Raw genomic sequence first — 16,518 nt, 5'->3', positions numbered from 1 at the left:
GCCTATTTAATTTGTGACAAATGCCACTATGCAGGCCTCTTCCCTGCCAAATTCTGAGGGCTCCCTTTTTTTGGAAGAAAAAACCCGGTTGTATTTATTGGTCCGTTTCTTTCCCAAATGAATGCAGGTAATTATTTTTGGTTTCACAGCACACACACATTGGCAGCTAAAATTTACCCCTATGGCAGGTGTTTTGAACAGTTCAGTGTGTGTGTGTCTGTGTGTCTGTGTGTCTGTGTAAAATACAACTATGAAGACTATTTTTCTGTAAAATCCTGTAGTCTGCTACCTTTAGTTATACCGAGTAGAGCACTGCAGTGTGAATAGAGCCACTGGCATTTCTTTAGTAAGATGCTGCTAAGGGGAAGCATGTCATAGTAATGGTCAAACAGGGGCCAACCAGAACTGCCAGCACAAAAAGAAAAAAGTGTCATTTACAAAAAATATTTCTTATTTTACTCTTGAGAATACTAAGTGGTGACCAACTGGAATTTGTGCCTGAAGCACGTTAAAGTTTAGGTTCTCTGAGGAACTTCCTAAATCACACTTTTCAATCCATTCATCCAGTTGACTTTATATAAAAACACATTTCAGTGCACTGGAAATTGCAATAGTGATCAGTGAATCATTCAGGTGATGTTGAATTGCTCCCATCAGGACAAAGGCAGCCCCTACCTTTGCAGTGAGTTTCTACAGCCACATCTCAAACGTGGTCCAGTTGAAAGCAGGAAAAGGATGATGGAGGTACCTCCTGAGTGCTGATCTTCAGTGCTGTACTGGCTGCAGGAGTCCCAATTACCCTGTGAGGTTTCAGGGGGGGTCTGTGTTTCTGGCTCTGCCACCATCTCCAAGACCCTGAGCAAAAGCTAAAAACTGAGGCTCAAATTTCCTTTTTTGGCATTAGCAAGCTACTTTTCTGCTGCTCTTATGATGAGGTCAGTGGTCACTTAATAATTTTGAGTCTCTTTGATTCTAATGGGAACATGAGAGAATTCAGAAGACTGAATCAAATATCTGAGCTGTGATGATTCACACTGGAGAGTTAAAGGGACAGAATTAGTTGGTTACACTTCCCTGTAAATCCAAATGTGTTCTACTGTTCTTTGCAAGACACTGGTCATTTAGTATCTTCCTCTGCTCTTCACATTTGGTGCTGGGAAAGGATCACTCACCTCAGCAACAGGGCTGGAGCACCCTTTGTAGGGAACTTGGGGTCAAACCCTTGGACTGTATAATCCAGTCATCTGTGTTGCTCTGAGCAAGGACTCACAGGAGCAATCCATACACTGGTGATTCTGCTGGTTTACTGTTCACCTGGCAGGGGCACATCACCCTCAACCCAACCAGTAGATCACCCTGACCAGTATAAACACAAAATGGCTTAGTCAGTTTAAAAAAAAAAAACAACACATGAACATTATGTTTATTTCTCCAGCAAAATCCATTTCTTTCAGTCTTTCATTTGCTTCTTTTCTGAAGACTGAAGTCTTTATTTCAGATATCTGCCTACGGAAAGTAAGTAGTTTTTTTAAAGGGTACATTTAAAGATGAAAACTGAAGCTTGAACAACTTAAAGAGCATACAAATTACACAGATATAAAAGTTGTCTTTCATTGTCTTAACTTACTGTTTATTTTGTACAGAATTCATTATGTTATACATCTAAGACTTATTATATTGTATAAATATCTTGGGTGTGATGTATATACATATTCAGTGTTATAGATTCAGCAATTAATGTATGCATTTCACAATACACTATAGTGTATTTCAATGTAGTGCACATGATTTATACTTCATAAAAGAGCATATCTGCTATGAAAAATTGGTATTTCATTCATAGGGTTTTCTACCTTGAAATACAAGGGTTTTTTCCATTGTATAATGGACTCTTTGTACTGTGTCGTATGGCTGTAAGATCTTCTTGTACATTCCTCAATATGAATTAAGAAACAGCAGCTCAAAACAATAATCTGTGTGTTCTACAGCAAGAGGAGAGCAGGGCAGTGGTTCCTAAGTTCTTACTTCAATGAGAAGGAAGGCGCAGACAGGCCCCAAGGAGCTGGGCTGGGTGTGATGGTCAAATGAAAGGAAAAGTTCTCCACAAATGAGAACTGCCAGCTCTTGCTTCTCTGTTCTCTGCATGCCAGGGCTCAGCTGCCACGTGTCACTCAGCTCTGACTGCAGGAGTTGAGGGTCTGGCATCAGCTTTATTTTTAACGTTTGCAAACTCCTCAGATTCCATTAATCCATTGCTTCCAGGACTGTTCCTGGATGTCTCCTGGTACATATATTCATACTACACACTGTCTTTCCTTTAGAGCAGGCAAGGAAAGTCATTCACAGTCTTCTCTATACGTGCCATAAGTAAGGTAAGATGTTTGTTTGGTATTAAATTACAAGTATTGCTTTCCTAGGCACCTACTGAAGCATAATTATAGTTTATCTGACAGTATAGTTTCTATTTTTTTGACAATTCTACTTTCCTGCATACATACTTAAATGCATACATTTTTGTGCCTTTTGATCATTTGGCTACCATTGCTTTGTTCTCTCAAAAGCAGAGACTCTTTTATCAATGTGTAAATGCTGTTCATTTAACAGCAAAGTGGAATATTAGATACTCCATGAATATTTTATTTAACAGTGTAATTGAAAAATATTTAGGTGAATGGGAAAATTGTGGGGGTTTTAAAATAATTTTAAATTAAATTTGCTAAAAGTATGCCATCATTTTGAAATTAAAATTTGAGATATTTAATTTTAAAAAGAACTGATCGACTCAGAACTATTTTGCATCAAATATATTCATATAAATTTTTTTGCTTTTGATTTCTTGAGATGCAGCATAAGCGCTCAAGCCAGGATAAATCCAAAATAACTCCACTTCATTGATGTTATACCAGTTTTACTGAGAATAGAATTCTCTCTTCCCACTTGTTTTCTTTTTTTGTATTGCCATTTTTCTGTGGAAGAACTTTCATGTAACAACATAAAAAGAGAGGTTTATGAACCTGCAGGTTTTTTTTTTAAGATTTGGGGATGGGTCTTTTTCTGGTCAGCTGTATCCAATTCCAGTGTTTAACTGATCACCAGTAGTGGCTGTACTCCTTTCTGATGGGCTGTAATTGTCATTTAACTTTGGGATCGTATGATACCTATGTCTGAAAAAGATTTGACTCCAAAAACACCCTGAATTCAGCCACTGAGGCACCCAAGAACTTCACTGAAGAACTTCACAACCCTGCTGACAGATGCTGTACTGAACTAGAACTTCACCACTCAATGCCAACAGAACACAGAGCCCAGTTACCTGTCACGTCCTGCCCCACAGTGTGCTTTAGGATGTGCTCAGTCAGACACCGGGAGCACAGGGGTTTGGGAGCCTGTGGCAAGTAAATGCTGAAAAGGCCTGAGGTGTCCTTTGGTGGCTTCCAGCAATGCCCATACTGCACATGGGTCTGGCCTTTGTCCTTCTGCCAGGGTGCAGCCTGAATGCAGAGCCACGTGCAGGCACCGTGGACCACCGGGGATTAGACCTCAGGTACAAGCCCAGGGACACCCCAGTGTGACAGCAGAGAAAACCCGGACTCAGGGACCCTCTGTCTTTCGAGCCATAGCTCTGGAAGGGAAATTTTCTGAACAAGTAAAGTTGTTGACTTCTGTTACCTGTGGCTGAGTCAGAGGAGCAGCCAAGGACACCTGTGAGTCCCTTGGCACTCAGTGAACTTCTGTGGCACCGAGCAGGGACCGAATTCAGCAGCTGCTGGTGCCCTCAGCAGAGCAGGGGCCGCAGAGCAGAAACAGGTCAGGCAGCCCTGTACACTGCTGGGAGATCACTGCTAACCTGAGGGATATGCAGTCAGGAAACAGCTGTGCTGTTTGCCCTCTGCAGCTACTATCAGCAAGCTGGTTCCTCTGATTTTCAGATTAAATTTAGTTGTGGTCAATTTGTACTATATTGTGCAAACAATAGGAAATTATTTTTTCGGTCCTGCCCCATGGTTGGGCCAAATACAAAATTAAAATGTTGGGAAGAGAAGTTAACTTCTAAAAGGGGATTTTTATGTTGTTAGTCATAAGGATCACTGTAGGAATTCGTATTTCCTTATGAGGTCTGGAGGATTTAAAGGGAAGAGAACATTTGTTAAACAACCCAAGAGTTCATTTGACGCATCCCTTATGAAACAGAAGCATGTCTGTGCTCTATTATTTTCTTTCCTTAAAATTAGATTATAACAGATGCCATCCCCTCCCTATGCAGTTCACTGCCAGCAAACATAAGTCTCTAATCACTTATATAAGCCTGATGTCCTCACTCTCTAGTCTCAACGTTAAAATTCTTGTATTTTCCAGTAGTTACCTTAAACATGTTTCCAGTTTAAGATCCAAGTGCAGAGTTTCCCATAGTTAAGTTGTCTGGTTTGTTCTAATATCATGACTGAATTAGAAATTCAAATGCTGCTTTGATCTAGAGGTGGGAGCTATAGTAGGGAAGGCAGTTGTAATTTGGATCTTGTGTTTATTGCACATGACCCGTCACAAGAACATGTGCTTTATTGGGTTTTTTAATTATTCTGTAGATTATTTTTTTCCTAATTGTAACTTCCAACATATTTCAGTCACCCTTTCAGTAAAAAAAATACATATAATGCATATGAAATGGCAGCTTTGAATCCTTGGCATGTTTCCCTTGTTAAAATTGCTAAGTCACTTGCGTGACCACAGTCCCAGTGTGCCCAGTGTGTCTTTTCTTTCTTTCTTTCTTTGCTTTTAATGAAACATGGTGTAAAGTTTTGTTCTTTAATGGCTTTATGGCCAGAGATGTTTTAGACAAGGTCTGGGGCATTAGCTGTTGAGCATGAACTTCTCTGTCCTGCTAATCTCTACCACCAGTGTATTAACTAGTACAGAGTAACAGTGGATCCAAGCTTTGCTTATTTCCTAGGAAGCTTCCTTCCTATTCCATGCATTTCAATACCACATTTGACTTTCTCATTCAGATAATGTGTATTGTCAACCAAGCTGCTGTTTCAGCAAAGCATTTCCCTTTGAAGTATGTGCTGTTTTGTTGCAGGTTACTGTTTCATATTAGCAATGACAAAAGTGAACCCAGGGCTACTCCTTGATTTTTATTTTCCAGGGTTTATTATTATATTTACAGTTCCCTGTAAGAAGATACAACCCTTTCCCAGTAAGAGTTCTAATACCTTTCTATATTTCAAATACTAACGACCCATATACCCATATGGAAAGGAGAAAGATAATCAGTGATGAAGGAGGTATCTCTAGGGGCTGATGCAGATGAATAGAAAACTCAAATCATTATAAATATTACTGTACTACACTTTGGTACAACAAAAAAGAAAACAAACCCCTTCAAAGAAAATATTTAATGTTCCCTAAGTCAAATGAAATTCATAAACAATAGAAGATGAAATTAACCACATGGGGGGGTTTATATCTGTAAAAAATAATAAGACTTCTTGGCTGCATTGCACATAGGCAATAAAATTAGATTCATTCCGATCCCTTTTTCTGTAAGCCTCGTTTCAGGCTGTAAGCAAGAAATGTCCACTGTGCTTTACAAAGGACGACGACTAGAAAAATCAATGCCAACAAACATCCCTTCCTTTTCCGATTTACCATTTATCATGAGAGATGACAAACAAATGAAGTCTCCTCTGAGTCTGAGCGTAGTTGTATTAGCGTTTTGCTAGTACCAGGCAGTATACAAAAACAGCCATCGTGTGGGACACCTCCAACACCTACAGGTAGCTGTTTTAGGGGCACATCCTGGTTTGTGGTGAAACAGGATTAACTCAGCCAGCCTCTTGTACCTGCTCACTGATATCAGGTTATCATCTCAGTAACTCCAAGGTCGGACTGTCTTGTTCCTATTGCTGACTGGTCTGACTGCTCCACCATCCATAAACAGAAGGCATAAAGGTGATTACAAACATAAGAAAGTAGTTTTACATATTGTCTTGCAGTCTTTCCATATAGTCCCTAAGTTCCTTGGAATCACCAAGATTCATATCTTGGCATACCCATTTAATATTATCATCACTGTCAAATAGAATTGAGTTGGTGTAGGGGCCTCCATCCTCGGGCAGTATTGTTGTATAGGAAGTGAACTTTACTCTCTTCTGCTTTGGCCCAGAAGGATTTATAGGTTCACTTTTAACTTCTTTTTCACAAAGGTACTCAGAAGATCTGAGGATATGATTATGAAGAGTCTTCTGAGAACTCCCATTAAGGAGGAAGTTGCTTTCTTCAAACTGCATTCCTCTGTCAATCATGGTAGTGCACTCCTCCGACGGGAGTGAAATGTCCACTGTGTTTTCCAGCAGTTCAACCTCATTTCCGAGCCAGACCCAGTCATGGGAATGGGGGATGTTGCCTTGCTCACTCACAGCAAACCTTTTATGCCTGTACTTCCAAGCAAATGCCACACAGTTAATCAAAAAGACCAAGATTGCTAAGCAGAAAACACACAGCAGTGCGTACATGCCAATCTCCAAATCTGTTAATCCTCTTGAAGTCAATGAGAGATCGCTGGGATTGTTTTCTCCTGGTATTTCTACTTGTGTAGGGAAACCTGTGAAGGCAGTTGGGTTATTTTGGAGCTGCCCATCCTCCAGGGACTCCTGATCAATGGGAGACATGAAAGTTGTGCTTTTGTTTGCATTGTCCTCATGACTGAACATGTCCTCGTGGTTTTTGGACCATTCTTGTGCTGTCCTATCTTGTTCTGCAGCTTTCTCTATAGAATTGCTTGCATGGCTTTTAAAATCCCTCTCCACATCATCAATGTCATTAGTGCCTCCTTTTTGGTCAGAATCTTTTTGACCAAACTTCACTTTGACACTTCCTTTCCCAACAGCCAAAATGCTCTTCCTCTTAGTCTTCTGGCAGGGCTCACTGATGACCATTTCAATCTTAATCAGAGGTCCTTGCCCGTCCCCTTCTGCCACCACAACAGGCCAGTTGGACTGAAGGTTTTGGTGTGAAGACACGACCATCTCATCCAGAGAAGTGATGGTGATGGAGAAGTCCTTGGAGTCATAGATATCTAACGGTGTCACTGACCCATCACTGAACAGAATCCAAGCACTGACTATGGCTTCCTGGGGGGAAAAGGATGAGGAAAAAAATGTGAGAGAGAGAACATATCAGATGCTCAGTTGTTTAAGTCCGTTCGGTACTGCCAAAATAAACACAGAGTTTAACTTTGGGATTTTTTGTTATTTCAGTTTTTTTAGAAGAAAATGAAAATGTCTACAGCGCTTCTCATTTCTTTTGCAGATTTGTGCTCTCTAGACCACTGAGGCATTTATCTCATCTTCAGGAACTACCAAAGAAACAGTCATCTAAATTTAATATAAGGTGCTGACAAAGAAAATTGACAATTCTGTTTTTCAGTCTGAAGTGAGAAGTCTCTTTTGAATGCCAGGACCTCACGATGCAAATAATCATATTTCCAATGTCCCGGTTAATTAATTTCATAAAGGACCTATAATGGGGAACATCTCTAACTCTGCAGTTCCAGTGCCATGTGGAATACAACATGCAGAGCTGTTATGTGAGACCAGTGATCCCATCCAGCCCATCAAACAAATGAGGTTAAGAACACATCTCAGTACAATATTTTATACTTTTTGTCATGCTTTCAAATATACAAGATGTGTACTATGCAAAAGTGATCGTAGTCTTTTCTGGGAACAACAGAAACTCACAAAACCACAATTTTCAAGGATGTTTTGATCGAAACAATTTGTCTTCCCACTACAAATTGGTAGTGCAAAAAATACAGTTACGCTTTTGCTACTGATGTAAAACCTCAATTCTATAAAAAAAGACATGTGGAATTTATTCCGTGGTTTCACTGAAAGCTGTTTAATCCCTCACAAACTGATCAGATTTAAGCAATGCAGGTCATGAAAACTTCTGTACCTGCAGCCAAAGGTTCTTTTGGCTGAGCTGACTTTGTGAGACTATTAAGGACTGGGATTTTCACCTCTGTTTGCACAACTAAACTGTCTTGAGTGACCCATGCATGCTTTCTGTGGCATTTTGCATGCCTGGACACATCCATCACTTTTTCTGTGCTGTGAAGGTCTCCAAACTAGTTCTGAAGAGTTTAATGGTCATTCTGTACAGGTGTTTGCACCATAGGAGTGGGTCAGGAAGATAAACAGCCTTTACTATGTGAAGTGACTGCTTTTCACAGCCATACATTGCATGTGCTCTCTAAAATTTACAGCAAGTAACTTTTCCCTCGCTTCTGACAAAGCACAGTAAACACATTAGTTAATTCTATATACTACTTTGGACCATACCTGTTTTGGAGTGTGAAGGATATCATAGGCAGAGGTGGTAGAAACGATTGCTCTCTTATTTCCTTTGCTGATTTGCAAGGACACAGACAAGCCTGAAACTAGTTGTACTCCTAGATCTGTAATGGTTACCCGGTCATCTAAAACTATCACTGTCTTCTCTGCCAAGATGGAATCCGAAAGAGGGGACAGAACCTTGAAAGAGAAAGCAAACACCTTGCATGAAATAGCAACTAACTGTTGTAGAGCAAGATTAGCCTCTAATCAGCACAACATTTCAGATAAATCTTGGGTTTGTCACATCCGTGTGTAAGCTAGAACTGATGTTTCCCCCAAGACATTACAGTCATTTGCTGCTAAATTACTTTATCTAAAAAATAATTTAATAAAGCAACAAATAACTTCAAAATTGCAGCTTTGTCTCAACAATGGAGTATAGAATAAATTAAATGGACTTGCTTTTCAAAAAAAAAGTCATTTTTGTGTGGTCTGTAAAACTCCCTGTGAACACAGTGCAGCACAGGGCAGAGTGTAAGACACTGATTAACACTGAAACTCAGCAGGGGGATAAATAAGTGTACAAAGCCTGGCTGATAGGGACTTGGCCTGTTGCCTTTCTAGGGACAGAGAACCTGAATGAAATCAAAGTGAGATTTGCAAAAGAACTTTGAAAACCCCACTGGGTGTCTGCCTGCATTTTTCAACGTCAAAGTACTCCTGCCAGTTCCTCTAAGACTTTCTTTCTAACATGCTCAGAAAGAGACAGATACCTTTATAGTGATGCCAGAATCACCTGGTTCCAACCCAAAATACTTAAGGGTATAAGTCCCTTGACCTCTTTGTGACATTTGTTTTAGGCTGAAAGGAGCTGAGCCCTAAAAGTACCTGTTTCTTTGTGTTGACTGCAGAGGAAACAGTGGGAACAGAACATTACAGATGTTTGCTGTTACTAAGAAGAGCCCAAATCTTGTGTTCCTTTATTCTGATTAAGAAATGTGAGTGAAGTTAGAAAGAGAGACAGGTGGTGAACAGGAACACTCTGAAAGGTGTCTGAAGATTATTTTTGTGTCCACATTTTGTGATCCATTTGGCAAATATCTAGGGACTAATTTTTCCAAGTATATAAAGATGCATGTAGATTTTTGGCACAATTTCCTAACAGTTATATTTACATGGCCCCACTTAAGTTAAAAGAAGCTAGCTGTGTGCATCATATAACCTGTTTCACTGGTCAGAAAATCTCACTGTGTTGCCAGTTACACTAATAAAGATAAGTCTCTTCAAAAGCATCACTTAAAGGTATTTTATGGACAAATAGCCACAACGAAAACCCATTCAAACTTCCTTTTATGTTTAGCATGTCCATTTTTTTAAGCTTTTTTCTTTTTTTTTTCTGAGATCAATTGCTTTTCTAAGCTAAGCAGCTCTTGTGTGTGAGCACCCAGAACTCTCAACACAGAGGCTGCAGATACACCTCAGGCTGTACCTGGACCGTGGTGATGCCTTGCTCACGACCAACCAGAACTCGCCCATCTTGAAGTTTAGCAACCTTGGGCTCTTCCACCTTCATGAAATCAGCCACAAGGTCAGTGATGTCAAACTGCCACTCAGAGCCCAGCATGTAGGTCAGGTGGCCTCCAAACTCCGAGGATTCGGCTACAAACTGGGTAAGAACTCGCACCGTGGCATGTTGGTACTGGAGGGTACAACCTTTGCCTTTCTTCTCATCATCTTCTTCTTCCTCACTGTCACGGGTGGGCCTGTAAATAGATCCATGGTCATTATCTGCATTGCCATGAGCTCCCTACAACACTGCAGAGCTTCAGCTGCAGGGTGTTCTCAATTAGATTAATGTTATCATCTGCTGCTGTGTGGGAAACAGGAAACCGGGTTTTGGATGTGTCGGTTACTAAATCTTGGTGAGATGCTCATAGAGCTTTTTTTTGTGCTGTTCAATTTAAAAGCTACTGTCACTTCTTCTAGTGAATTCTTTGTTTGAGTGGGACTTCCCAGCAATTTGAAAGTATGTCATCTCTCCAAATTTATTGTAACAGCTCTGGGGTTCCCTTATGAGGCAATGCCACCCCACCTCTTCCCACGTCTGTCTTATAGGTTCATTAAGCCCTCTGCATTTGAGAAATATATTATGATTTTATCTTAAATCTCATACAGTTCATGCAAATGTCTGGTATGTTTAGTCATGTAATGATCACATGGGGCTTCCAAAAAACCAAACTGGGCACTTAGGTTCCCTCTCAGGACATTGGTTACTCAGGTAACACTGTGCCAGAGTGGTTGAGACCAGCACTCACCCCACAGAAACAACTGCACCATTAGACACACTTCTTTTAACATTTTCTATCTGTCCTTCTTGCAAAATATAACCTGTGACAGTATAACAGCTTTCCATAAACCTCAGAGAAGGCATCAGGGTGATTTGTACATGACAGCAGTGCTGTCACACCCCACAGAATTTCGTCTGCTTTAAGACCCAGTTTACCATCATTTTTTTATTTTTTTTTTTGCTATTGTTCATTCTTTGGACAAATGCATGAATTCTCTTATCTCTTCCAGGTCAGGTATTAAGCAGTAGGTGGTCACACCTTTATTCACTATGCTCCCATGCTGCGGATTCATTGCTTAGAAATAATTTTCCTTTCTCCTTTTCCTGTTGGGCCTGAAGGCTCTATAGCAAGGGTGGGAAATACAGGGTAAGTCTCTTATTTTCCAGAGTATTTTGGGAGGTAGTTTTGTGTTTATTGTGCTCCTTTATCTTCTCCTTTGAAATAACAGCTATGAAAAACTATTATAAAAGAGAATTGCTTGTGTTATAAATTGTTTTAAGACGAAGTTGGCAAACAGTAAACTGAAAATGTATCAAAGAAAAGCCCTTGTGCTCTTCAAAATGACAGAAAGTCCCAATGTTACAGAATCTAATATGCTGGGAATACATTTTCAATGCATCACTTGTTAGCTGAGTATATATATTCAGCCTCAAGTAAATGGCCTTTGGTTTTGTGTACGTAAAACAATAGTGTCCAGCAATAGGAATATCTCTCAGAATTCTTCTACTTTGCTTCTTGCTTTTTTGGCTTTTCTGGAGTGAACCGAGGTTGCCAGAATTATATTTAATTTACACTTCACACAGAGAAAGGCTTTGCCAGAGAGCTGAGTTAAACCAGCAGCCCTGTTACAAGGGTGCCTGGTAGCACTGATCTAATCACTGATCTGTCAACTCGACATTATAGACACTGCCTGTGAGCACTTTAAGTATGTCTCTCTTAATTTGCTCCACTCTCAAACCAGGCATCACATTCTCGGGCCAGATGTTAGTTTTCTGTTAAAAAAACCCTAAAGAAATCAGTTTTGCTGGTTTGGAATTTGAAATACTCATTAAAAAGAGTCATGTATTTAAAAAACATTTGGAACACCCCTAAATGAAAAAAAAAAATCTCTTTAGGATACAAAATGCAAACCACTAGAAGTTGATTTAGTGAAAGCTACAGAAATAAGCTGCACATAACTCCACTCACAGTTCAAGGAGAAATGCAATTTGGTGTTTTTACAGATCTTGAAAATACAGTCTACCTATTAACAAAAATCTCTGAGGCCTTATCTCCATAGGACATTAAAGTCAATTAACTAAAGGAGTGAATTTACAGCGTGCTCCAGCTTTGTGCAGATGCTGTTACTCACAAATGGAATGGTTTGGATCCAGTTTCACTTAATTCACCTTAAAGTATGGCTTTTCTTCTGAGGGGCAGCACTCACACAGGGGTTTAACTGAAGCAGTTTATTTTTTCCTGCTTTTAACTCAGGCAAACTTTTATTGCTTTTGTCTTGAGTACCAGACAGGACCAAAGAAGAGCCGGACACAGCCCAGTGACCCCTGTGCCTGATAGTGAAGCACATCTGAAGTCACACTCTGTGATATCAGCCTCCCTGGGACCCTCCCAAAAACAATGTGCTATCCCAGTTGCAAATATGTACTGAAATTAAATTTCCAGCTTGTTCTGGGAGACTTCAGCCCTGCAATCCCTATTAATGCAAGTTGGAGCCGCTCATCCCATGTAAATATGTGTGCACAGAGCTAGTGCAGGAACTTCAAGACGAAGGTAATTATTTTGCAGATGCACGAGGAATCAAAATAAATGTTCTTGTTAGACTAGCAGAGTCTGCCTGGACCTCTTCTACACTCTAATATTTGACTTTAATTTAAATATACACCTATTGTTTGCTGAGGCTGTGGGTTTTTGCAGCCCACTGCAGTAGTTCTGTCAGCCCATGCTGGTTCAAGCACCATGCATTAGTCATGAGATGATCCGTGGAGCCAACTTTCATCTGTCAAGGGAGGCTCTTCATATCTGCAGTAGCACTCACCATAGATCAAGTTCTCCTCTTGATAATAATAAAGATTTGCCACATATTTGCAGACCGATCTGGTAAATTGTATTACAGCTCTTACATAGGGGCGACGAGGGGCTTTTTCTAGTTTCTGGCATTAAAACAGCCTGTTTTTTCCTTTCTGTTCCTCTAGCAAGTTCCTGCTATTACAGCAGTTCAGACCAGCTGAAAACCAACACAGTTCAAACTGAACTGTGCGTGGGGCATTTGTAAAATTTTTGTGAAGACCCTGTCTTATTCATTGCTTTGTGGAAATTACTCAAGGAGTTAGATAAGAAAACATGTCTTTAATCACAGGTATTTTACAATTACAAACATGACAAGGTTTATAGGGAGAAGCAATACATTTTATTGGATCAACAAACATGACTGGAAAGAACAGATGTGATTTGGGGCATATAAACACTGTCTCAGGTCTGAACCAGAAGCAGCTATATTCAGATGAAGAACAACCATGCTGAGGCAGGAGTTTCACAAGCGTTTCTTTTGTCAACAGCACCAATAAAAACGTTTAAAAGATTACTGTAAACCCAGTTCTATTTTGCCATCTGGCTCACCCCCTCAGACAACTGAACCAGCACAGCCACACTCTGTGTGTGTGGGAACGAGGCCTCGGGGAGCCAGGGAAGTTTGGAGGTTGCTGAAGTGTCTCTGCACAATCCCTAAAAAAAAATGCTCCAAAATTTTACCTCTGTATACTGATGAATGACTTTCTAGCAATGTTTAGTTCTTGCTGAGAAGACAAGCAGTGGTGTGAGGACACCAACCCTGGCGAACAGGAGGAGAACAGAAGATAGTTCTGTCTGTGTGAGGTGAGGAACAAAGAAGCCACCCTGCTGTCCTTCCATGACCACACCTGAGGACGGTGGTACAGTTTCAGTTGACCTGTGGGCTCTGTGTGACTGAACCTAAGTTTAAGACTGCCTAAGCCTGTTGGCAGGGTCTTCTGAAAGAATCCATGGGTTTCCTTCAAGGATAGATATCAAAAACCTCATGCAAACTCCAAATACTGGGTCTTACATGAAAATGAAGTGTGGAGCAACGTGATGCTATGGCTTCCACCTGCTGGGAAATGCTTGGATTTTGGGGTTTTTTCCAAAGACAAAAGCACTCTGCTTGCTCTCTTTCAAACCTACTCAGGTATCACATAAGGCATCATCTTTACTCTGCAGCACTAACACTGTATTAGGCAGACCAGGCAGGCACTCTGAAGAATTCCAGGCTGCACCATTGCTCAGAATAAGTGAATGTGGTCTTCTGGCTCTGTTCTGGAATGAGGGTTCAGGAAAACAACCTGCAGCTCCTTCCTGTAGTCCAAATGTCTTGTGTGCTTCAGGTCACCACTTAAAAACTCATCAAAAAACTCCCCCATGTTTAGGATATTGGGAAACGTGGATGAGATGGTGGAATAAGCAGATTAAAAAATAAAGAGGAAAATAGTAATAATAAAAAAGAACCAACATGAAAAGCCACTAAATCTCAGATAAAAAGCCATCCAAATCTAAAAATAAAGGAAATGTAAAAACCTTATGTACAAAGTAAATGTCAAACTGAGCACAACTAATTCTAGTCCTAGACTGACTATTGATTTAGAATACCCTGCAAAGTTAAAGAAATCCACATGAATGGTCAATAAAACAAGAGATAATTAATTTCCAGTTGAAACCTTTCCCGTTCACACGGGTGTGGACTGCTGACACACAATGCCATGACCTACCAGCTGCAGTTCTGGGGAATGACATGGTGTCCATGCTTTCCCTCCATGGAAAATGCCTGCTGAAGATGTGCCAGCAGTTCAGATGCAACCCGAGCAGCAGCAAGTGCTCTGCATCAAAACTTTGCACAGCTTGCCAGGTTGCAAACAGAGCAGACTCTCAGACCATTATCTTTATTTCAGCTGGCCAAATAAATCAGAACCAGGGGGTAAATTTCCAGCATGGTGTGTAATGGATTTAACTTCAGAATGTCCACGACTCTCAGCCACAGCTGAATGTCTCACTCACCGAGCTTGCTGCTCAACGTTTACTGCTGTAATAAACACCAACAGCCTAATCCTGCAGCTGTTTACTCTGCAAAATCCCCACTGGTTTTAGCAGGACCTGTGCCTACGGGAGTGGTGCAGCACCAGGCACATTACAGGCAGAAGCAGGTAAGCTCAGTGGAACTTAAAGCAGTTGGCATCCATTCATTCCTCACCTAGCACAGCTCTGCCTGCCACAAAGGGCAACGCTGCCTTTATCACTGAAGCAAACACACTTATTTCTCTTGTGCCAGATCTTCATCACCTCTTCTGTCACAGCCAAAAAAAATATCCACATATCAAGAGGTAAGTCAGTCCCATTCTCTGGAGCTCATTATCTGAATATCCTGCAAATTGTGTCCTATTGCCCTTAGTTTTATACCCACATAAAGTGTTGGGCAATTCTATTCCCCTGCTGTCCTGTTTGGTCTCTTTAAGGCTCTGCAATAGCTGAGATGTTCTCCTGGGCAATCGAGTGCTTTAGCTAGAACTGCCACAGTGTTTAGCACTGCAGTTACTGCTGCCAGAAAGGCTTTTTCACTGTAATATAAATCTGAGCTGGTGTCATACCTTGTTCTTCAGTAATGTTTTTCAACTTCGCCTGAAATTCAGCAATATAGCAGTGTTCCTGGAAGTTCTTAATCTTGCAAATTGTCCAAATGATGGTTATTCTAGAGTGGGTATTTTCAAGAGGGAATGATGGGCACAGAGCTCAAAATCCCTGCCCCCTTCTCCCTTCTTTTTCCCTATCCACTTTTTCCTGGTAGAATCCATTCATCAGAACATGGTTGTCAATAGGAGAGTAAATTGTTTTTTACTTAATTCAGATCTGCTAAATAAAATGCTTCAGCCAGGTCTGCTGTAGAGTGCATCTGCACAGAGACTGAATAACTATCCAAAGAATCACAGAATGGTTTGGGTTGGAAGAGCCCTTTAGTGATCATCTTGTCCAACCCCCATCACCTGACTCCCTCCTTGGCCCTATTATTCATCACCATAGACAGAAACTTGAGTACTGGCAGTGCTGAACATCACACACACACACACACACACACACACACACAAGTGATGTTACATACCAATGGGAGAGTTCCAGGTCCTTTTCCCCAGCTTTGCACATTGGAATGTGTGATACGATTCCCTGAGATTGTGTGGAATTGATTAACGCTCCAGGCAAAGCCACGGACTTTTAAACTGTATAGATCAGGATAAAATGTAACCTACTGATATCATTGTTGGATGTTTTAATGAAGGCTAAAGGCAGACTGTAAAGCTAGTGGCAAACAGGAGATTTTAGATTCTGAGAAGTACTCTAAAAATCGTTGTGTTCTAAAATCAGAGGCACGTGTCTGGACTGAGTTAATACTGAAAGCATACCTTTTATTGGAGGTGACAGGTATCCTCCAGCCTTTGATCTGGCTAAGCTCTGTATCAGAGATCTCTATCTGCAGCGGGAGCCTTGGAACCCAGACCGTCACTTCTAATTGGGTGGTAAAATGCTGATAAGTGAAGTTAACAATAGTATCCACTTTGCTTTTCATTTCCTTGCCATTAACGAAGATGGAGTCACAGCTGTCAGAAACCTTAAAAAAAAAATAAAAAAAATTAGGAAATGAATAAAAGTTCCTGAGGAAGCACAAGGAATGATACATCAGTCCAAAGACAACACTGAAAATGTAAGTCATGCATATTGCATTTTCAGTTTTCTAATTAGGAGCAAACAGTGATAAATGGACCCCAGGGAAAGAGTTCTGC

At 40.6% G+C, this 16,518-nt stretch overlaps 1 protein-coding gene across 4 annotated transcripts in view; it reads right to left on the bottom strand.

Annotated features, from left to right (window-relative positions):
• Positions 1-1,407: 1,407 nt before the first annotated feature.
• The window catches only part of TMEM132B (transmembrane protein 132B), a 230,451-nt gene continuing 215,340 nt past the window's right edge, over positions 1,408-16,518 (bottom strand). For all 4 annotated transcript variants that reach the window (XM_032705898.1, XM_032705902.1, XM_032705901.1 and 1 more), the window contains exons 6-9: positions 16,141-16,346; positions 9,826-10,099; positions 8,343-8,534; positions 1,408-7,130 (exon numbers count right to left, since the gene is read on the bottom strand). In XM_032705898.1, the coding sequence (XP_032561789.1) occupies positions 5,976-7,130; positions 8,343-8,534; positions 9,826-10,099; positions 16,141-16,346 (1,827 nt within the window). In that variant the 3' untranslated portion in view covers positions 1,408-5,975. The remainder of the gene's footprint in view (positions 7,131-8,342; positions 8,535-9,825; positions 10,100-16,140; positions 16,347-16,518) is intronic.

Source organism: Chiroxiphia lanceolata, chromosome 18 (genome assembly GCF_009829145.1).
Source record: "Chiroxiphia lanceolata isolate bChiLan1 chromosome 18, bChiLan1.pri, whole genome shotgun sequence".
Classification (NCBI taxonomy): domain Eukaryota; kingdom Metazoa; phylum Chordata; class Aves; order Passeriformes; family Pipridae; genus Chiroxiphia; species Chiroxiphia lanceolata.
The sequence above is the reverse complement of the archived record's forward strand: the minus strand, read 5'-3'. Positions and strand labels throughout refer to the sequence as shown.